The following is a 23,888-nucleotide window of genomic DNA, read 5'->3' as shown; positions in this document are numbered from 1 at the left end:
TTTGATTCAGCCTTGAGTGACAGACACCTCTAATAACTGAATGAAGCACACATAAGAATGCAAGAACACTTTTTTATCTGTATTAGAGATCCTGTTAAGATGGGAACGTGTTGGGACATAGTATAATTACTTCGAGTTTCCTTAGAGAATATCCAGAACCAGCCACATGTACATAAACACCAACGAAAATGCTCTGGTACTAAGCCTAACTCGAAAGCCAATATGTTCTTGACGTTCAACCAAAACAAACCTTAGAAACTCACCAGTTGAAAACGACAAAATAAGCACTTTAAATTTAGAGTTTGCCGCAGCTGTGTATGACATTCTTGTGAAGCACAAGGACCCTTTTCAGTCTATTTCCTCCAAAATGTCTGCTTCTTTACTCTGTAAAGTATGTGGTTTTAAGATTCATTAAGTCCCTCTCTCTGTGCAAGTAAGTTCTTCTTTTTCACTGACTGCACATATTGAAAGTCAGGGTACTTTTAGAGAGGGCAAGTTTGGCTGGTAAATGTGATGCCCGCAGCTGGATTACTTATCAGATAAACATTCATACTAGCTAGTAACATAAGACCTTTTCACTTCTGACTGCTAATACATTGCTGGCTAAAGCAAAACAAAAAACAAACAGAAGTGTTGTGGTATTGTTTATAACTGCACAGTTTCATGACATCTAACTCACTCTATTCTCTGCCCCCTAGAATATGTGTAGGAATGTCTGTTAGCCTTAAAGGGACAGTATACACTCATTTTCATATAACTGCATGTAATAGACACTACTATAAAGAATAAGATGCACAGATACTGATATAAAAATCCAGTATAAAACTGTTTAAAAACTTATTTAGAAGCTCTCAGTATAGCTCTGTTGAAAAGGCAGCTGGAAAGCCCACTGCAAGTGGCAAATAAGACACTCCCCCCTCCCCCTTCTTTTGCATATGAAAAGACCCTTTACACAAACAGGAGCAAGCTGGAGAAGGTATCTGACGGTATTCACATCAAACTTTGGGGCTTGGTTAGGAGTCTGAAAATCAGAGCAATGTTATTTAAAAATAAGCAAAACAATGCATTTATTTAAAAAAAACAACTTTATGGGCTATATAAATAGATCATCTACAAAACATTTATGCACAGAAAAAATGAGTGTATAATGTCCCTTTAAGCAGTACAATAAACTAACACAATAATATTATTTTAGATTAAAATAAATTGTCATTTGAATCATTTGTAAGATGAACACATAGTAAACCACTAATTGCAATTTGAATAGTGTAGTGCTATTGCTCTTATACAAAACATACGTTCACATATTGCTAAAAATAGTATCTCTGCCTAAAAAGATTTGAAAGTGTGCCACAAATGCAAGTCATTAATTGTGTAAAGGGAAGTACATGTATACTAGGAACCTCCTTTTTTTTTTTTTTTTAGCAAAAAGCAAAGTGACAGTAAGATCAAAATAAAACATTTATGAGTCAGACAGTACATGCAAATTTAAATAACTTTACACTTTACTTCTGTTATCAAATTTGCTTTGTACTCTTGGCATCCTTTGTTGAGAAGTAAACCTAGGCTGATAAAAGCTTAGGAGCGCACACATGTTTTTAGCATTTTAAGACAGCAGTATTTGGAACTATGTATGAAAGTAATTTGAAAAGTCTTAAAATTGTACGCTCTATCCAATTTATTTAAGTTGAATTTAGACTTTACTGTCCCTTTAAGTTTAGAGGAATGGTTTGTTCAAACTACTCCAAACCTTATAGTGCCAAAGAAATGTATCCTCCAGTGTTAGTAACAATACAGATGGAACATTCACATTTATATGCAGTAATAAATTATACAATATGGCAACTGTTGCCTTTGCAATATTACAAGTCAGAATATTAAAGGGACATTAAAGTTCAAATTGAATCTCTGTAAAACATTTTAAGTTAAAGAAAATAAATTTACCATATTAATTAGTTTATTTTGTGTGTCTTTGCTGTAAAATACATCTGAATAATGTTTTTGTTCCTCTCTCTTTAATGTGGCCTGCAACATTGTACACCATTATTGGTTAGCTAAATTGCACAAGCTCAGGAACCTACATTTCACCTGGCTTCTCAACAAGTGTATTTCTTAACTGCTCTTAATTTGCAAAACCTTGTAAATTGTGCTTTCAAAAAGATATTATTAAAGTTTTTTTTTAACCATTTCTTTTTGCACTCTTTTTACATAGTAGATATATGCTCTGTATTTAAGAAGTAAAGCTGTTTAACTGTAAGGCAACAAGTTGGTTTATTCAGTACAGTAAAATCTGTGCATCACAAAAGCACTGTAATACAGTAATACATCCTGATCATTCTCTTTTAGAAAGTACAGAAGTTCCAGAATATCAGCAATTGAATACACCTATCTTGAAAACTAATTAAGCTTAACTTTAGATATCAGCACACTAGTCAAAATCTATTTTTCTCCAACATAGGTGTGTCCGGTCCACGGCGTCATCCTTACTTGTGGGATATTCTCTTCCCCAACAGGAAATGGCAAAGAGCCCAGCAAAGCTGGTCACATGATCCCTCCTAGGCTCCGCCTACCCCAGTCATTCTCTTTGCCGTTGTACAGGCAACATCTCCACGGAGATGGCTTAGAGTTTTTTAGTGTTTAACTGTAGTTTTTCATTATTCAATCAAGAGTTTGTTATTTTCAAATAGTGCTGGTACGTACTATTTACTCAGAAACAGAAAAGAGATGAAGAATTCTGTTTGTATGAGGAAAATGATTTTAGCAACCGTAACTAAAATCCATGGCTGTTCCACACAGGACTGTTGAGAGCAATTAACTTCAGTTGGGGGAACAGTTTGCAGTCCCTTGCTGCTTGAGGTATGACACATTCTAACAAGACGATGTAATGCTGGAAGCTGTCATTTTCCCTATGGGATCCGGTAAGCCATGTTTATTTCGATTGTAAATAAGGGCTTCACAAGGGCTTATTTAAACTGTAGACTTTTTTTGGGCTAAATCGATTGATATTAACACTTATTTAGCCTTGAGGAATCATTTATTCTGGGTATTTTGATTTAATAATATCGGCAGGCACTGTTTTAGACACCTTATTCTTTAGGGGCTTTCCCAAAGCATAGGCAGAGTCTCATTTTCGCGCCGGTGTTGCGCACTTGTTTTTGAGAGGCATGGCATGCAGTCGCATGTGAGAGGAGCTCTGATACTTATAAAAGACTTCTGAAGGCGTCATTTGGTATCGTATTCCCCTTTGGGTTTGGTTGGGTCTCAGCAAAGCAGATACCAGGGACTGTAAAGGGGTTTAAAGCTTAAATCGGCTCCGGTTCCGTTATTTTAAGGGTTAAAGCTTCCAAAATTGGTGTGCAATATTTTCAAGGCTTTAAGACGCTGTGGTGAAAATTTGGTGAATTTTGAACAATTCCTTCATGTTTTTTCGCAATTGCAGTAATAAAGTCTGTTCAGTTTAAAATTTAAAGTGACAGTAACGGTTTTATTTTAAAACGTTTTTTGTACTTTCTGATCAAGTTTATGCCTGTTTAACATGTCTGAACTACCAGATAGACTGTGTTCTGAATGTGGGGAAGCCAGAATTCCTATTCATTTAAATAAATGTGATTTATGTGATAATGACAATGATGCCCAAGATGATTCCTCAAGTGAGGGGAGTAAGCATGGTACTGCATCATTCCCTCCTTCGTCTACACGAGTCTTGCCCACTCAGGAGGCCCCTAGTACATCTAGCGCGCCAATACTCCTTACTATGCAACAATTAACGGCTGTAATGGATAATTCTGTCAAAAACATTTTAGCCAAAATGAACCCTTGTCAGCGTAAGCGTGGCTGCTCTGTTTTAGTTACTGAAGAGCATGACGACGCTGATATTAATATCTCTGAAGGGCCCCTAACCCAATCTGAGGGGGCCAGGGAGGTTTTGTCTGAGGGAGAAATTACTGATTTAGGGAACATTTCTCAGCAGGCTGAATCTGATGTGATTACATTTAAATTTAAATTGGAACATCTCCGCATTTTGCTTAAGGAGGTATTATCCACTCTGGATGATTGTGAAAATTTAGTCATCCCAGAGAAACTATGTAAAATGGACAAGTTCCTAGAGGTGCCGGGGCTCCCAGAAGCTTTTCCTATACCCAAGCGGGTGGCGGACATTGTTAATAAAGAATGGGAAAGGCCCGGTATTCCTTTCGTCCCTCCCCCCATATTTAAAAAATTGTTTCCTATGGTCGACCCCAGAAAGGACTTATGGCAGTCAGTCCCCAAGGTCGAGGGAGCGGTTTCTACTTTAAACAAACGCACCACTATTCCCATAGAGGATAGTTGTGCTTTCAAAGATCCTATGGATAAAAAATTAGAAGGTTTGCTTAAAAAGATGTTTGTTCAGCAGGGTTACCTTCTACAACCCATTTCATGCATTGTCCCTGTCACTACTGCCGCATATTTCTGGTTTGATGAACTGCTTAAGGTGCTCGATAGTGACTCTCCTCCTTATGAGGAGATTATGGACAGAATCAATGCTCTCAAATTGGCTAATTCTTTCACTCTAGACGCCTCTTTGCAATTGGCTAAGTTAGCGGCTAAGAACTCTGGGTTTGCTATTGTGGCGCGCAGAGCGCTTTGGTTGAAATCTTGGTCGGCTGATGCGTCTTCCAAGAACAAGCTACTAAACATTCCTTTCAAGGGGAAAACGCTGTTTGGTCCTGACTTGAAAGAGATTATCTCTGATATCACTGGGGGTAAGGGCCACGCCCTTCCTCAGGATCGGCCTTTCAAGGCAAAAAATAGACCTAATTTTCGTCCCTTTCGTAAAAACGGACCAGCCCAAGGTGCTACGTCCTCTAAGCAAGAGGGTAATACTTCTCAGGCCAAGCCAGCTTGGAGACCAATGCAAGGCTGGAACAAGGGAAAGCAGGCCAAGAAACCTGCCACTGCTACCAAGACAGCATGAAATATTGGCCCCCGATCCGGGACCGGATCTGGTGGGGGGCAGACTCTCTCTCTTCGCTCAGGCTTGGGCAAGAGATGTTCTGGATCCTTGGGCGCTAGAAATAGTCTCCCAGGGTTATCTTCTGGAATTCAAGGGACTTCCCCCAAGGGGGAGGTTCCACAGGTCGCAGTTGTCTTCAGACCACATAAAAAGACAGGCGTTCTTACATTGTGTAGAAGACCTGTTAAAAATGGGAGTGATTCATCCTGTTCCATTAAGAGAACAAGGGATGGGGTTCTACTCCAATCTGTTCATAGTTCCCAAAAAAGAGGGAACGTTCAGACCAATCCTAGATCTCAAGATCTTAAACAAATTTCTCAAGGTCCCATCGTTCAAGATGGAAACCATTCGAACTATCCTTCCTTCCATCCAGGAAGGTCAATTCATGACCACGGTGGATTTAAAGGATGCGTATCTACATATTCCTATCCACAAGGAACATCATCGGTTCCTAAGGTTTGCATTCCTGGACAAACATTACCAGTTCGTGGCGCTTCCTTTCGGATTAGCCACTGCTCCAAGGATTTTCACAAAGGTACTAGGGTCCCTTCTAGCGGTGCTAAGACCAAGGGGCATTGCAGTAGTACCTTACCTGGACGACATTCTGATTCAAGCGTCGTCCCTTCCTCAAGCAAAGGCTCACACGGACATTGTCCTGGCCTTTCTCAGATCTCACGGCTGGAAAGTGAACGTGGAAAAGAGTTCTCTATCCCCGTCAACAAGGGTTCCCTTCTTGGGAACAATTATAGACTCCTTAGAAATGAGGATCTTTCTAACAGAGGCCAGAAAAACAAAGCTTCTGGACTCTTGTCGGATACTTCATTCCGTTCCTCTTCCTTCCATAGCTCAGTGCATGGAAGTGATCGGGTTGATGGTGGCGGCGATGGACATAGTTCCTTTTGCGCGCATTCATCTAAGACCATTACAACTGTGCATGCTCAGTCAGTGGAATGGGGACTATACAGACTTGTCTCCGAAGATACAAGTAAATCAGAGGACCAGAGACTCACTCCGTTGGTGGCTGTCCCTGGACAATCTGTCTCAAGGGATGATGTTCCACAGACCAGAGTGGGTCATTGTCACGACCGACGCCAGTCTGATAGGCTGGGGCGCGGTCTGGGGATCCCTGAAAGCTCAGGGTCTTTGGTCTCGGGAAGAATCTCTTCTACCGATAAATATTCTGGAACTGAGAGCGATATTCAATGCTCTCCAGGCCTGGCCCCAGCTTGCGAGGACCAGGTTCATACGGTTTCAATCAGACAACATGACGACTGTTGCGTACATCAACCATCAGGGGGGAACAAGGAGTTCCCTAGCGATGGAAGAAGTAACCAAAATTATTCTTTGGGCGGAGTCTCACTCCTGCCACCTGTCTGCTATCCACATCCCAGGAGTGGAAAATTGGGAAGCGGATTTTCTGAGTCGTCAGACATTGCATCCGGGGGAGTGGGAACTCCATCCGGAAATCTTTGCCCAAGTCACTCACCTGTGGGGCATTCCAGACATGGATCTGATGGCCTCTCGTCAGAACTTCAAAGTTCCTTGCTACGGGGCCAGATCCAGGGATCCCAAGGCGGCTCTAGTGGATGCACTAGTAGCACCTTGGACCTTCAAACTAGCTTATGTGTTCCCGCCATTTCCTCTCATCCCCAGGCTGATAGCCAGGATCAAGCAGGAGAGGGCGTCGGTGATCTTGATAGCTCCTGCGTGGCCACGCAGGACTTGGTATGCAGATCTGGTGAATATGTCATCGGCTCCACCTTGGAAGCTACCTTTGAGACGAGACCTTCTTGTTCAGGGTCCGTTCGAATATCCGAATCTGGTTTCACTCCAGCTGACTGCTTGGAGATTGAACGCTTGATTTTATCGAAGCGAGGATTCTCAGATTCTGTGATCGATACTCTTGTTCAGGCCAGAAAGCCTGTGACTAGAAAGATTTACCACAAAATTTGGAAAAAATATATCTGTTGGTGTGAATCTAAAGGATTCCCTTGGGACAAGGTTAAGATTCCTAGGATTCTATCCTTCCTTCAAGAAGGATTGGAAAAAAGGATTATCTGCAAGTTCCCTGAAGGGACAGATTTCTGCCTTGTCGGTATTACTTCACAAAAAGCTGGCAGCTGTGCCAGATGTTCAAGCCTTTGTTCAGGCTCTGGTTAGAATCAAGCCTGTTTACAAACCTTTGACTCCTCCTTGGAGTCTCAATTTAGTTCTTTCAGTTCTTCAGGGGGTTCCGTTTGAACCCTTACATTCCGTTGATATTAAGTTATTATCTTGGAAAGTTTTGTTTTTAGTTGCGATTTCTTCTGCTAGAAGAGTCTCAGAATTATCTGCTCTGCAGTGTTCTCCTCCTTATCTGGTGTTCCATGCAGATAAGGTGGTTTTACGTACTAAACCTGGTTTTCTTCCAAAAGTTGTTTCTAACAAAAACATTAACCAGGAGATTATCGTACCTTCTCTGTGTCCAAAACCAGTTTCAAAGAAGGAACGTTTGTTGCACAATTTGGATGTTGTTCGCGCTCTAAAATTCTATTTAGATGCTACAAAGGATTTTAGACAAACATCTTCCTTGTTTGTTGTTTATTCAGGTAAAAGGAGAGGTCAAAAAGCAACTTCTACCTCTCTCTCTTTTTGGATTAAAAGCATCATCAGATTGGCTTACGAGACTGCCGGACGGCAGCCTCCCGAAAGAATCACAGCTCATTCCACTAGGGCTGTGGCTTCCACATGGGCCTTCAAGAACGAGGCTTCTGTTGATCAGATATGTAGGGCAGCGACTTGGTCTTCACTGCACACTTTTACCAAATTTTACAAGTTTGATACTTTTGCTTCTTCTGAGGCTATTTTTGGGAGAAAGGTTTTGCAAGCCGTGGTGCCTTCCATTTAGGTGACCTGATTTGCTCCCTCCCTTCATCCGTGTCCTAAAGCTTTGGTATTGGTTCCCACAAGTAAGGATGACGCCGTGGACCGGACACACCTATGTTGGAGAAAACAGAATTTATGTTTACCTGATAAATTTCTTTCTCCAACGGTGTGTCCGGTCCACGGCCCGCCCTGGTTTTTTAATCAGGTCTGATAATTTATTTTCTTTAACTACAGTCACCACGGTACCATATGGTTTCTCCTATGCAAATATTCCTCCTTAACGTCGGTCGAATGACTGGGGTAGGCGGAGCCTAGGAGGGATCATGTGACCAGCTTTGCTGGGCTCTTTGCCATTTCCTGTTGGGGAAGAGAATATCCCACAAGTAAGGATGACGCCGTGGACCGGACACACCGTTGGAGAAAGAAATTTATCAGGTAAACATAAATTCTGTTTTTTTCTTTGCCTGTAGCAGTATTTCTCCAGGATCTAATAAAAAAAGGCCTCCTCTTGCATGATAATTAGCAAGAGAGGAAAATAACGTAATGACCAAGCTGACAGGTAGTAATATCACTTGGCCATTTTCCTACTTGGGCATTATTCCTTGGCTCTCACACTTGTCGTACCTCCTGATAGAAAACCAGATTGTAGATATGTAAGTATATGAAATCAAACATCTCTGTGGGTTCATTTTTTATTGACTTTAACCAACACATCAGTTGGAAGCTATTAATACAGAAAAGATCAACAATTTTAGAAAATATTTATATGCATTTTCTTTTCATTTGTCGGCCATAATTTCTTTAAAGTGAGACTCAGGTTGTAGCATTTTATGCAGCTGATAGAAAAAATAATAATCTCTCTGTTTGCTCATTACAGTCATTAAGATAAAATGTAGGTCTAAGCAATTTTAATAGTTAATAAAATCTCAAAGATGAAATATATCATCTGGCCTGTAGAATAATATAGTAAGCAAAAGACAAAACACGTAGAAGAGGCGTATGTTACGTATGTTAGTATACAGTTGAGTACATTTTGCACTAATTACAATTATGGCATTGTAATTGCAAAATTTGTGGTGTGTGAATTTTTATATATATATTATATTTATAAATATGTGTTTAAATAAATATATATATATAAACAAAGTTTAAAGGGATATGAAACCCACATTTTTTTTCTTTCATGATTCAGATAGAGCATGCCATTTTAAGCAACTTTCTAGTTTACTCCTATTATCAATTTTTCTTTGTTCTCTTGGTATCTTTATTTGAAAAGGCAGGAATGTAAGCTTAGGAGTTGCCCCATTTTTGGTTCAGCACCTGGGAAGCGCTTGCTGTTCAGTGGCTAAATACACTTAAAATGCACTAATTAATTAGTGTGTCAATTTAAACACATAGATAAAGTCCTGCTCAAGAGCTGCACGCTTTGCTGGTGATTAGTGGGGTTCTGCTGCTGTTTCTGCAGATTGGCTCAGTATCAGTGGCTGCAGAGTAGAACTTTACTTTTGTCTTCAACCCTTTTGCAGGGGTTAAAGGGACACGAAACCCAACATTTTTCTTTCATGATTCAGGTTAGAGAATACAATTTTAAACAACTTTCCAATCTACTTCTATTATATAATGTGCTTCATTCTTTAGATATCCTTTGTTGAAGAAAAAGCAAAGCACAAGGGTAAGCCAGTAACACAAGACATATATGTGTAGCCACCAATCAGCAGCTTCTAAACCTATTTAGCTATGCTTTTCAACAAATTATATCAAGAGAATGAAGCACATTGGAAAGTTATTTAAACTGCCTGCTCTTTCTAAATCATAAAAGAAAACAAATTTGAGTTTCATGTCCCTTTAAACACATAGGGGTCAATTTATTAAAGTCTGGTGGACATGATACGCTGTAGCTATAGACCGCTGCTTCTTAACTCCTGTTTCCAGCGAGCCTAAAAGCTTGCGCGGAAACAGGGTGAATTGGCCCAATTCGGCCAATAATAAATTGACCCCATAGAGTTCCAGTGACTAATGCACAAAATGCACAATGAATATGGGCATGTCATTTTTGCACTACATTGTCCCTTTAAATACAAGAGTAAGTGTTACTTTAAGATGATATGTCTATGTGTTGTGTAAGATGCACTGTATGTTTATTTGCAGCAGGTTTGAATGATAAATATGAATCTTATCATTTTGATGGAGCTGCCGGTGCTTTTTTCCTAAGGAAGCATATCCTGTGAGCTCTGGAGGCTTTAGCTAAAATCTACAGCGCTATAAATGCCACCAATCCAAGAGCTTTGCCAGGGGTTTAATTGAGTTTAAACAATTGCTTGAATAGTTTAGGAATTTGAGTTCTCTCCTTGCTACTGATCAGGATCATGGGCTATTCTTTTCTAACGTCTTGTTTCTTCTCTTCCTTATCTCTACCAGCTTTGGACAAGCTCAGCACACAGCACCTGTACCACCCGACACAAGTGGAAATTGTACAGTCTAACGTGGTGTTTGACATCAGCAGCCTCATGCTGTACGGTACACAGGCTGTACCTGTACGGCTCAAAATCCTACTGGACCGGCTCTTTAGTGTACTGAAACAAGAAGAGGTACTGCACATCCTACATGGCCTGGGATGGACGCTGCGGGACTATGTCCGTGGATACATACTTCAAGTAAGAAGGGGAATAAGCAAACTGTTATTTACACGTTTTTTTCTTATATTAAAGGGAAAGGACAAGTAAAGGAGGAGGGGCATTTTATTATTTCTCCATTGCTTGCTATACCTATTTACTTAACTCCGATTAAGAGGTTAAGCACATAGATAGTCTGCTCAAACCCACCACTGTTTTACTGGTTTGAGCTGGACACATGACACTAAGCCAATTAGGGGTGGCATATATTTATCACTGGCCATGTTCAGCTGCTGATCAGCAGTGCTGACTTTAACTATGTGTTTATCACACAAATTTATTGTCCAAAACGTATATTATTCACCACTGTAACAATGTAGAGATCTTAACACCATAGACAGTGCTAATTCCCTTTTACTAAGTAGATCAGAACTTTTAGTTCTGCTGATGTTTATGACCTAACTAACCACTTTCTTATAGTACCTTAAAGCTCACCTGGAGAGTAAATATATTTTTATTACAGCACATAAATACATTGGAATGTAGTCTACATATTTCTTTTTTACCAAAGCATATCATATCAGAAATATATTTTATGTATAAAGTGACATAAAAGCCTACAGTGTATTTCATATTTAATTAAAATCATCTCTGTAATATATTAGTTCAAGTTATGCTTCGCCTAACGTCCACGATACGTTCTGTGAAATAGGATGCTGTGTGATTTGGACAATGTGCAAACACCATACTATATATGTACTTAACAAAGTTATATGGGATACTGTAGTGTACCTGTATTGACTAAATACTGGTTTTGCAGTGTTTGGGAACTATGATGCACTTCACGGTAATGTATTTGTAAAAAAGAATTACACAGGGATAACATTTAAGAGACACCGAGTCACAAGGTTTGATGCTGCTCCCTACGGTTCGACGCATACACTATTTTACATCAAGACATATGAACTGTATTATAGGTTATATATATACTGTACCATTATACGCATGCCATTTCAATCGCTTTGTACTGTGTTTATTTCACTACATCCGCTATGTCCCGTTCTCCAATCAAGATTTCTGAACTCTATTATAACCTTATGCGACCACGGACGTTAATGCAGTCAGAATTTTTTAGAACTGACATTATGTGGCGCATACCTTGTATTTCCAAATTTGCTTCTTGTAAAAGTAATCAACGCTACAGTAATAACTTTTAGTGTACAAATGACTTGCTTCCATTATGGTTACTAGTTGCGTTGTATCAGTGATTAGTGACCTTTATTAGAAACATTTTTGCAAATGCAGATAAAAAAACGTTCTACTGAACACTTTGTAGTCCCTTTAAATTATTGGGCTGCATTTTCTTTAACAACACAGATATAAATGGGACATTGGACAAATGTCGTCAACCCCCCCCCCCCTTTTTTGTCTATTTATGAGTTTGGCATTGTTGAGATAGTCTGGTTTTTACATCACCCTCCCTTTAATTGTTACTGGCAGCCTATTTTTCCCTGGATTACATATTTTAGAGCTCATTAAGAACATGCTCAACTGATCATGATACATTGTATTTAAGGAGAGCCTTGCTGCAGATGTGCAGACGAGCTGGAAGGCTTTGTGTAAATAAGCTGAAGAAAGAAAGAAAAAGTCTATTTCTCTTTCTTTTCTTTTGGACAACACATGTCTATTAATTTTGACCACAATATGCTGTAAATAATGTTAACTTCAATAAAATAAACAAGCTAGCGGTTATGCACCATATGTTTTATAATTATCCTGTGGCTTTTGTTTACTGCGCTGTTACAGATCCCTCAGACAGCTATGTGAAGCAATGTCTATACAAATGGGGATGACAGTAAGCACTTTCTAGTAACCGTATTTGGGCAAAAGAAGCCTCAGCCAACTAATGTAATCATAAACCTACTGCAGGATAAGAGGCCATTTTTTAAAAAAATCTAATGCGACCCTACATGTCATATTTCTGTCACCTACTTCATGATCCTGTATGTGAGGGATACTCCATTATTTTGTACGGATGGAGAACCATTAGTAGTGATCTTGACTGGATTACATTACATTATACTCACACTTATTCTAAATACAACTAAAATAAAAGTAGATTATATTCACAGAGAAAATTAGCTACTATTCATTTTATTTAGCAGAGCACTCAATGCAGCAGAATTGCATAATTAATAAGCGCATAATAAAAAGACAATGTAATAACACCTATTCTGAATTTCAAATAAGCAGTAGATTTTTTTCTGAGAAATGTATTTTCCCCCCATTTTCCGGCCCCTTGTATCATGTGACAGACATCAGCCAATCACAGACTAGTATACGGATATACCCTGTGAGCTTATGCACATGCTCAGTAGGATCTTGTTACCCAGAAAGTCTGAATATAAAAAGACTGTGCAAAATGTAATAATGGAAGTAAATTGGATAGTGTCTTTAAACTGCATGCTCTTTCTGAATCATAAAAGTTTATTTTGACTTGAGTGTCCCTTTAATTGTGTGTACTACTCAAATGTGTAAAATATGGTGCAAATGCATATTTATTTAGCTAATGAGAAGTTAGGAACTGATTACCAATATCTATTTTCTGCTCAGATGTGCTGAGATCCACACAAAAAAAACTCTTAGAGGGACAGATGTGGCCCCCAGGCTGTAGTTTAAGTGGCCCTGCTATATAAGATAATGCCACCAGATTAAGTATAGTTCAGTTAATATGGTCTCAATAGCACTGAAATCTACTGACCATAGGAAAAAGGTCTGACATTTAATTGTCTTGCTCGCCTTAAAAAGTATGGATTATTCTGTTTTAGTAAACTGTGTTATTTTATTTAATAGTTTCTATATTAGATTAAAAAAAAAGTATCAAGTTATAGTGCGTTTGTATGTTTTCTTATCGATTGTAAGCTCTTTGGAGCACAGCCCTCCTCCATCTGTGTTAATTACGTTGTCAAATAACTTTCCATTGAGCAGAATACTCCAGCAATCGGGTATCACTGTAGAATATTGTTGCACGCTACAAATAAGTAGTAATAATGATAAAAATAATAGTAATAATAATACTATTTTCTATTGCACAAGCATATATTCACTATAGGAGGTTTTCCTTCTCAAGGACATATCAACTGTTTGCTGCTGACTTTGCATACTTTTTAAAATATTTGTTTAATTTTTACATTTGAGAGTGTATTTAAAAAAAAACAAGAACACAAAGCTTTGTTTTAAACAATTAGCTGGCAGATATTGAAGCAAAGGTTATATAGAAAGTATACTTAGAATTGCTTCACTTTGAGCTCTGCATTAGTGAATGTGGACAAATGAGACTCGGGGCACAATCTTTTAAAGTTTTCTGGTCAGACGAGATTATTTAAGATGTCTCGTCAGTACTGCAAAGTCCTTCAAACAATTTTATAAAGGCAAATTTTAGCTTAAGAGCTGTGTATCTGGTTATGCAGGTTCTGAATGTGAAGGAGACACATAAATTATAATATATTGCCAAACAAAAAACATAAAGATGGTTTTTGATCGTCAGGCCCTTATAGTGAACATTCCCTTTAAGTTTGAAAAAGCTGGACACAAAGATTTTTGTACTGAAAATGTACAAACAAAATACACATATATCGATAAATGTTCCTTACAGTGATGATATACACTTTTTAAAAGATTTTCTTTTTTTTGGGGGGGGGGGGAATTAGTATGAAGATAAACAAATATTAGAAAGACTGGGCTTTATTTCTAATCTGATACAGCACTGCAAAAAGAAAAAAAACATTTACTCTATGTCACGTTAAACATTTAAACCATCTCAATCTATACAAAACACAGTTTTCACGTGCTTTTCAAATGGCTTTGCACTGTAAAAACCCTTACCAGATACTTTATATCCAGAACATTATCAGCAGTATCAGAAGTATTCAAATAAATAATAAAATCTCTGCACACCAGACTTACCCCATTACCATACAAACTGCTCACTTTCTATATTTGCCTAGCATATTTTGGCTTTTTTTGGAGGATGGGGTGCTGACAAACTTGTTTGTGCTGGGGTTCACAAGATTTATTCCTACTCATAATAAAAGGTTACAATACTATTTTATATGAAATGTGTTCAGAATAAAATATGATCAGTGGCTCATGATAGGAGATACGTGTTTAGCAATTATAAATATGTTGATGAAATATAATTACACTCATCATTAAATGAGATTGTTAGCAATAATAAACAAAACAATACAACATGCATGGCAGTCTCCTTACCAATTGCTTACTTGTTTGTTTATTTCTGCTCTATGTTGGTCTGTGAAATGACAACACATTATTCTTGTGAAGATATAAAGAGTCCCTTATACTTGTGAAAAAACAGAATTTATGTTTACCTGATAAATTACTTTCTCCAAGGGTGTGTCCGGTCCACGGCGTCATCCTTACTTGTGGGATATTCTCTTCCCCAACAGGAAATGGCAAAGAGCCCAGCAAAGCTGGTCACATGATCCCTCCTAGGCTCCGCCTACCCCAGTCATTCGACCGACGTTAAGGAGGAATATTTGCATAGGAGAAACCATATGGTACCGTGGTGACTGTAGTTAAAGAAAATAAATTATCAAACCTGATTAAAAAAAAAAAAACCAGGGCGGGCCGTGGACCGGACACACCGTTGGAGAAAGTAATTTATCAGGTAAACATAAATTCTGTTTTCTCCAACATAGGTGTGTCCGGTCCACGGCGTCATCCTTACTTGTGGGAACCAATACCAAAGCTTTAGGACACGGATGAAGGGAGGGAGCAAATCAGGTCACCTAAATGGAAGGCACCACGGCTTGCAAAACCTTTCTCCCAAAAATAGCCTCAGAAGAAGCAAAAGTATCAAACTTGTAAAATTTGGTAAAAGTGTGCAGTGAAGACCAAGTCGCTGCCCTACATATCTGATCAACAGAAGCCTCGTTCTTGAAGGCCCATGTGGAAGCCACAGCCCTAGTGGAATGAGCTGTGATTCTTTCGGGAGGCTGCCGTCCGGCAGTCTCGTAAGCCAATCTGATGATGCTTTTAATCCAAAAAGAGAGAGAGGTAGAAGTTGCTTTTTGACCTCTCCTTTTACCGGAATAAACAACAAACAAGGAAGATGTTTGTCTAAAATCCTTTGTAGCATCTAAATAGAATTTTAGAGCGCGAACAACATCCAAATTGTGCAACAAACGTTCCTTCTTTGAAACTGGTTTCGGACACAGAGAAGGTACGATAATCTCCTGGTTAATGTTTTTGTTAGAAACAACTTTTGGGAAGAAAGCCAGGTTTAGTACGTAAAACCACCTTATCTGCGTGGAACACCAGATAAGGAGGAGAACACTGCAGAGCAGATAATTCTGAAACTCTTCTGGCAGAAGAAATTGCAACTAAAAACAAAACTTTCCAAGATAATAACTTAATATCAACGGAATGCAAGGGTTCAAACGGAACCCCCTGAAGAACTGAAAGAACTAAATTGAGACTCCAAGGAGGAGTCAAAGGTTTGTAAACAGGCTTAATTCTAACCAGAGCCTGAACAAAGGCTTGAACATCTGGCACAGCAGCCAGTTTTTTGTGAAGTAACACCGACAAGGCAGAAATCTGTCCCTTCAGGGAACTTGCAGATAATCCTTTTTCCAATCCTTCTTGAAGGAAGGATAGAATCCTAGGAATCTTAACCTTGTCCCAAGGGAATCCTTTAGATTCACACCAACAGATATATTTTTTCCAAATTTTGTGGTAAATCTTTTCTAGTTACAGGCTTTCTGGCCTGAACAAGAGTATTGATAACAGAATCTGAGAACCCCTCGCTTCGATAAAATCAAGCGTTCAATCTCCAAGCAGTCAGCTGGAGTGAAAACCAGATTCGGATGTTCGAACGGACCCTGAACAAGAAGGTCTCGTCTCAAAGGTAGCTTCCAAGGTGGAGCCGATGACATATTCACCAGATCTGCATACCAAGTCCTGCGTGGCCACGCAGGAGCTATCAAGATCACCGACGCCCTCTCCTGATTGATCCTGGCTACCAGCCTGGGGATGAGAGGAAAACGGCGGGAACACATAAGCTAGTTTGAAGGTCCAAGGTGCTACTAGTGCATCCACTAGAGCCGCCTTGGGATCCTGGATCTGGACCCGTAGCAAGGAACTTTGAAGTTCTGACGAGAGGCCATCAGATCCATGTCTGGAATGCCCCACAGCTGAGTGACTTGGGCAAAGATTTCCGGATGGAGTTCCCACTCCCCCGGATGCAATGTCCGCTTCCCAATTTTCCACTCCTGGGATGTGGATAGCAGACAGGTGGCAGGAGTGAGACTCCGCCCATAGAATGATTTTGGTCACTTCTTCCATCGCTAGGGAACTCCTTGTTCCCCCCTGATGGTTGATGTACGCAACAGTTGTCATGTTGTCTGATTGAAACCGTATGAACTTGGCCCTCGCTAGCTGAGGCCAAGCCTTGAGAGCATTGAATATCGCTCTCAGTTCCAGAATATTTATCGGTAGAAGAGATTCTTCCCGAGACCAAAGACCCTGAGCTTTCAGGGATCCCCAGACCGCGCCCCAGCCCATCAGACTGGCGTCGGTCGTGACAATGACCCACTCTGGTCTGCGGAATGTCCATCCTTGTGACAGGTTGTCAGGGACAGCCACCAACGGAGTGAGTCTCTGGTCCTCTGATTTACTTGTATCTTCGGAGGACAAGTCTGTATAGTCCCCATTCCACTGACTGAGCATGCACAGTTGTAATGGTCTTAGATGATGAATGCGCGCAAAAGGAACTATGTCCATTGCCGCTACCATCAACCCGATCACTTCCATGCACTGAGCTATGGAAGGAAGAGGAACGGAATGAAGTATCTGACAAGAGTCTAGAAGTTTTGTTTTTCTGGCCTCTGTCAGAAAAATCCTCATTTCTAAGGAGTCTATTATTGTTCCCAAGAAGGGAACCCTTGTTGACGGGGATAGAGAACTCTTTTCCACGTTCACTTTCCATCCGTGAGATCTGAGAAAGGCCAGGACAATGTCCGTGTGAGCCTTTGCTTGAGGAAGGGACGACGCTTGAATCAGGATGTCGTCCAAGTAAGGTACTACAGCAATGCCCCTTGGTCTTAGCACAGCTAGAAGGGACCCTAGTACCTTTGTGAAAATCCTTGGAGCAGTGGCTAATCCGAAAGGAAGCGCCACGAACTGGTAATGTTTGTCCAGGAATGCGAACCTTAGGAACCGATGATGTTCCTTGTGGATAGGAATATGTAGATACGCATCCTTTAAATCCACCGTGGTCATGAATTGACCTTCCTGGATGGAAGGAAGAATAGTTCGAATGGTTTCCATCTTGAACGATGGAACCTTGAGAAACTTGTTTAAGATCTTGAGATCTAAGATTGGTCTGAACGTTCCCTCTTTTTTGGGAACTATGAACAGATTGGAGTAGAAACCCCATCCCTTGTTCTCTTAATGGAACAGGATGAATCACTCCCATTTTTAACAGGTCTTCTACACAATGTAAGAATGCCTGTCTTTTTATGTGGTCTGAAGACAACTGAGACCTGTGGAACCTCCCCCTTGGGGGAAGTCCCTTGAATTCCAGAAGATAACCTTGGGAGACTATTTCTAGCGCCCAAGGATCCAGAACATCTCTTGCCCAAGCCTGAGCGAAGAGAGAGAGTCTGCCCCCCACCAGATCCGGTCCCGGATCGGGGGCCAACATCTCATGCTGTCTTGGTAGCAGTGGCAGGTTTCTTGGCCTGCTTTCCCTTGTTCCAGCCTTGCATTGGTCTCCAAGCTGGCTTGGCTTGAGAAGAATTACCCTCTTGCTTAGAGGACGTAGCACCTTGGGCTGGTCCGTTTCTACGAAAGGGACGAAAATTAGGTTTATTTTTTGCCTTGAAAGGCCGATCCTGAGGAAGGGCGTGGCCCTTACCCCAGTGATATCAGAGATAATCTCTTTCAAGTCAGGGCCAAACAGCGTTTTCCCCTTGAAAGGAATGTTAAGTAGCTTGTTCTTGGAAGACGCATCAGCCGACCAAGATTTCAACCAAAGCGCTCTGCGCGCCACCATAGCAAACCAGAATTCTTAGCCGCTAACCTAGCCAATTGCAAAGTGGCGTCTAGGGTGAAAGAATTAGCCAATTTGAGAGCATTGATTCTGTCCATAATCTCCTCAAAAGGAGGAGAATCACTATCGACCGCCTTTATCAGATCATCGAACCAGAAACATGCGGCTTGTAGCGACAGGGACAATGCATGAAATTGGTTGTAGAAGGTAACCTTGCTGAACAAACATCTTTTTAAGCAAACCTTCTAATTTTTTATCCATAGGATCTTTGAAAGCACAACTATCCTCTATGGGTATAGTGGTGCGTTTGTTTAAAGTGGAAACCGCTCCCTCGACCTTGGGGACTGTCTGCCATAAGTCCTTTCTGGGGTCGACCATAGGAAACAATTTTTTAAATATGGGGGGAGGGACGAAAGGAATACCGGGCCTTTCCCATTCTTTATTAACAATGTCCGCCACCCGCTTGGGTATAGGAAAAGCTTCTGGGAGCCCCGGCACCTCTAGGAACTTGTCCATTTTACATAGTTTCTCTGGGATGACCAACTTGTCACAATCATCCAGAGTGGATAATACCTCCTTAAGCAGAATGCGGAGATGTTCCAACTTAAATTTAAATGCAATCACATCAGGTTCAGCCTGTTGAGAAATGTTCCCTGAATCAGTAATTTCTCCCTCAGACAAAACCTCCCTGGCCCCATCAGACTGGGTTAGGGGCCCTTCAGAAATATTATTAACAGCGTCGTCATGCTCTTCAGTATCTAAAACAGAGCAGCCGCGCTTACGCTGATAAGTGTTCATTTTGGCTAAAATGTTTTTGACAGAATTATCCATTACAGCCGTTAATTGTTGCATAGTAAGGAGTATTGGCGCGCTAGATGTACTAGGGGCCTCCTGAGTGGGCAAGACTCGTGTAGACGAAGGAGGGAATGATGCAGTACCATGCTTACTCCCCTCACTTGAGGAATCATCTTGGGCATCATTGTCAGTATCACATAAATCACATTTATTTAAATGAATAGGAATTCTGGCTTCCCCACATTCAGAACACAGTCTATCTGGTAGTTCAGACATGTTTAAACAGGCATAAACTTGATAACAAAGTACAAAAAACGTTTTAAAATAAAACCGTTACTGTCACTTTAAATTTTAAACTGAACACACTTTATTACTGCAATTGCGAAAAAACATGAAGGAATTGTTCAAAATTCCACAATTTTCACCACAGTGTCTTAAAGCCTTAAAAGTATTGCACACCAAATTTGGAAGCTTTAACCCTTAAAATAACGGAACCGGAGCCGTTTTGAACTTTAACCCCTTTACAGTCCCTGGTATCTGCTTTGCTGAGACCCAACCAAGCCCAAAGGGGAATACGATACCAAATGACGCCTTCAGAAAGTCTTTTCTAAGTATCAGAGCTCTCTCACATGCGACTGCATGCCATGCCTCTCAAAAACAAGGTGCGCAACACCGGCGCGAAAATGAGACTCTGCCTATGCTTTGGGAAAGCCCCTAAAGAATAAGGTGTCTAAAACAGTGCCTGCCGATATTATTATATCAAAATACCCAGATAAAATGATTCCTCAAGGCTAAATATGTGTCTACAGTCTTAATAAGCCCTTGTGAAGCCCTTATTTACGATCGTAATAAACATGGCTTACCGGATCCCATAGGGAAAATGACAGCTTCCAGCATTACATCGTCTTGTTAGAATGTGTCATACCTCAAGCAGCAAGAGACTGCTCACTGTTCCCCCCAACTGAAGTTAATTGCTCTCAACAGTCCTGTGTGGAACAGCCATGGATTTTAGTGACGGTTGCTAAAATCATTTTCCTCATACAAACAGAAATCTTCATCTCTTTTCTGTTTCTGAGTAAATAGTACATACCAGCACTATTTCAAAATAACAAACTCTTGATTGAATAATAAAAACTACAGTTAAACACTAAAAAACTCTAAGCCATCTCCGTGGAGATGTTGCCTGTACAACGGCAAAGAGAATGACTAGGGTAGGCGGAGCCTAGGAGGGATCATGTGACCAGCTTTGCTGGGCTCTTTGCCATTTCCTGTTGGGGAAGAGAATATCCCACAAGTAAGGATGACGCCGTGGACCGGACACACCTATGTTGGAGAAAAGCCAATTTATTTCACCACAGTTCATACACCAATGCAATTTATCCCTAAAAACACACTTGGGGGGGAGATTTATCAAGCAGACGATGCTGCTTGCTCCGCCCGAGGTTTCAGGTCCGCCTGAAACCTAAGTTAGTCAGACTGCTGCTCCTTAACTTGTGGACTGCAATCATCCGATCTGATACGATGGCCGCAAATGTGCAAGGGGCAGCATTGCACAAGCATTTCTTGTGAAATGCTTGTGCAATGATAAATGCTGACAGTGTATGCTGTTGGCATTTAGCGATGCCGGGCAGGCATGATTCGCTACAGTCTTTAATAAATTGACCCCTTGGACTCTGAAAAGCCTGTATAATTCCTGTTTGCTATTTGTATTATTTTTTTCACCCAGTTCAGATTTACCATATTTTTAGAGTTATCAGATATGTAACAGGAGGGGCTAACTTATTTAAACGGATTTCTATTGAATTAGAATTGTGTCAGTCTAGTCAAAATTAAACTGTCATGATTGAGAAAGAGCGTGTCATTTTAAACAACTTACCAATTTACTTTTATCGTCAAATTTGCTTTGTTCTCATTCTTACTAGAAAGCTAAACATAGGTAGTCCCTTTAATCATGGTTAATAGTCTCATGATGATCCACTAAGTTCTGTAAGTTCAGACATCAGCTCTGATATTTTTCTGTACAGTGCTTGGTGCTCTTTCTCTCCAGTGAGCCAGCTAATAGGTTTGTTGTAAGTCTGTAACCATTAAGGAAATAGTATGGTTTGTGAGGCTTATTACTATAGAAACAGTAACATGCACCCCGGAAATAAAATACATTAAACTTTTAAGAAGATAACTTTCAAGATAAAATCACACATTTTCTTCCTTATAGAGATGTGTGTTTTTTGCCAATGTCTTGGCATCTGTGCCGGACACATTTTACATCTGTTCTGCTAAAAGGCCTGAAGGATTGGGGGAGGGAGAGTGAGGGTAGGTTGGGAGGTGGGGGGAAGGGGAAACTGGATGGAAATTTTGCAGATCTCGCAACTTTACCACGGATGCCCGTACTACTTGAGAATCATATTTCATGGCAGGGCTATCTATTTCTCATCTCGATCCCGGACTCTGTGATGACAGTGCCGTCAGAGTGCAAAGCATTGTTCCATCGTCCCTTCTTTCTGTCTCCCTCCCGACTTCAATTTGCAAGCGCCTTACTCTTTACAGTGACAGGCAGATCTTTCATGCTTGAATAACTCAAGCTCTGAGCTCTACCGTTTGTGGCATCCTTGTAATGCTTAGCAGTAGGTACAGCTGTTAACCACTCTCTTATAAATAATCTCCCCCCCCCCCCACTTCAACCTGTCTCTCAGGTAGTATACCTGTCACAATTAATAACTCACAGTCGGCGCTCCCAAGTGATCGAGCCAAGCACTTGTCATTCACAGTCGAGCGGTGCCCAGGCCATCTAGTAAAGCTCTTGCTATTGGCGTCAGTTATAGTGTTAATTCACTTTGTGAATGATAGCCGGAAAAACTGACAAGTATTTTTGTGAGTCTTCTATGCAGGCTGAAATATTTGTTACCTATACCAAAATTCACTAAAGTAATGCACAAGGAAATTATGTATTTTTGAATGTGCACGTTTTTAACATTGTATTTGTTCAGCCATTGAAAGGTTTACTTGATTTATGAAAAGGGGATAGTTCAAACTATGGTAAGATAGGTATGTTTGATGAGATTTATTCAAATACTTCAGATGTAAAATGTATAACTAGAGACGATAGACATTTTTTAAAGTTGTCTAGAATGATTTTTAGGCTAGTAGTTGGAAGCCTTAAAATGCTGTAAGGGGCATAACTAGAGCTTGGGGCCCCAGGACAAAATATCAGACAGGGGCTTCTCCTTCACTACTCTCGGTCAACACTCTGAACCCATAGTAAACACATAGTCACTCATAACACCTTCTGTCTATTTGTCTATATGTGTATATTTCTGGGGCCCATGGAACAGTGCGCCTAGTATCTACCACACGTCCTGCACCCCTGTTTATATACATTTTAAATAAGCACATATGTAGGACAATATTTAACCATGGTTCCCCCCATTGATGTTCACTAACCACTGACACTTTTTAGTGTTTAGCTTACTGAATTGTATAGTAAATTAACATTGTGCCAGGCACTAAGTGCCTTAGATCCTAAAAAAGAAACTACAATATATTTACAATAAAAAAATGTATGAAATCTTTTAAAGTAAAAAAATCTTGTGGCAAATTCTCAATTTTTAAAAGCAATTATGGTGATATTTTTTATAAACATTAACAAATAACATTCTGAGTCCTGAGTATAGTAAGTAAATGAGTGAAATTGCACCTGTATGCAAAGAATATTGTTCCTCCTCTTTTTTGTTAATTGGACAATCATTTCACAGTCCAGTGTCTGTATAGATATACTAAACAAACAGGGACCCAAATAATGCAGTAATATATGTACTTATTTCCTATGCTACAAATATGTCTGGCAATGCACAGTGGGCTGGCCTTTAGCATTGTGGGCGCAGATTTCACAGTCTTTGTTCCTCACTAAATCAGAAAGCTCCCTTCGGGTTCCTCAGTTTATCACGTAGTAAGCCCCCATTTGTTTAGTTGTCGCTGCCCTGATATTTCTGGAAACCAGTTGGTCTTTTATCTGTTTCAGTAACTTCAGTAGTCAAATTCCTACAAAAGCCGCAAATGCAGCTTTCATAGAATCTCATGATAATCCTACTACGGTGTGCTGGGAGATAAAGAGTATGGGTCCTCCTCCCTATAAGCTTTCTTCCTTTAGTACTTTATCTAGGTGCCAGATCCCCGCAGTTTTTTTATTTACTGATCAAAATGGAGTTTTAAAATACAGGTGGCCCTCGGTTTACAACGGTTCAATTTACACCGTTTCAGAATAACAACCTTTTTTTCCAGTCATGTGACTGCTATTGAAAAGCATTGAGAAGCAGTGCATTGATTAAAATAGCCAGTAGGTGGAGCTGTCCGCTTGTGTTGCAGCAAATTCTACAGAGACCTGGCAAGTCTGTTACTCCGTGCCCCACTAAAGAAGACAAAGGTGTGCTGTTTCCATCATATTGAATTTATTATGTGTTGCAGCAAAGCCAAGCAAGCTGAAATTAATCAGTTTAACCAGACCTGAGCTATCGAGCAGATTTCAAAGGAACAAGATCTTCCTGTCTATAAATCA

General features: G+C 40.2%; 1 protein-coding gene across 4 annotated transcripts in view; it reads left to right on the top strand.

The window, feature by feature from the left end:
• BNC2 (basonuclin 2) overlaps positions 1 to 23,888 on the top strand; it is a 994,147-nt gene that overhangs the window by 835,315 nt on the left and 134,944 nt on the right. For all 4 annotated transcript variants that reach the window (XM_053702635.1, XM_053702636.1, XM_053702638.1 and 1 more), the window contains one exon: positions 10,277 to 10,512. In XM_053702635.1, coding sequence (XP_053558610.1) covers positions 10,277 to 10,512 — 236 coding nt within the window. The remainder of the gene's footprint in view (positions 1 to 10,276; positions 10,513 to 23,888) is intronic.

This window comes from Bombina bombina, chromosome 2 (genome assembly GCF_027579735.1).
Source record: "Bombina bombina isolate aBomBom1 chromosome 2, aBomBom1.pri, whole genome shotgun sequence".
Classification (NCBI taxonomy): Eukaryota; Metazoa; Chordata; class Amphibia; order Anura; family Bombinatoridae; genus Bombina; species Bombina bombina.
This window is presented reverse-complemented; position numbering and strand designations above follow the sequence as displayed.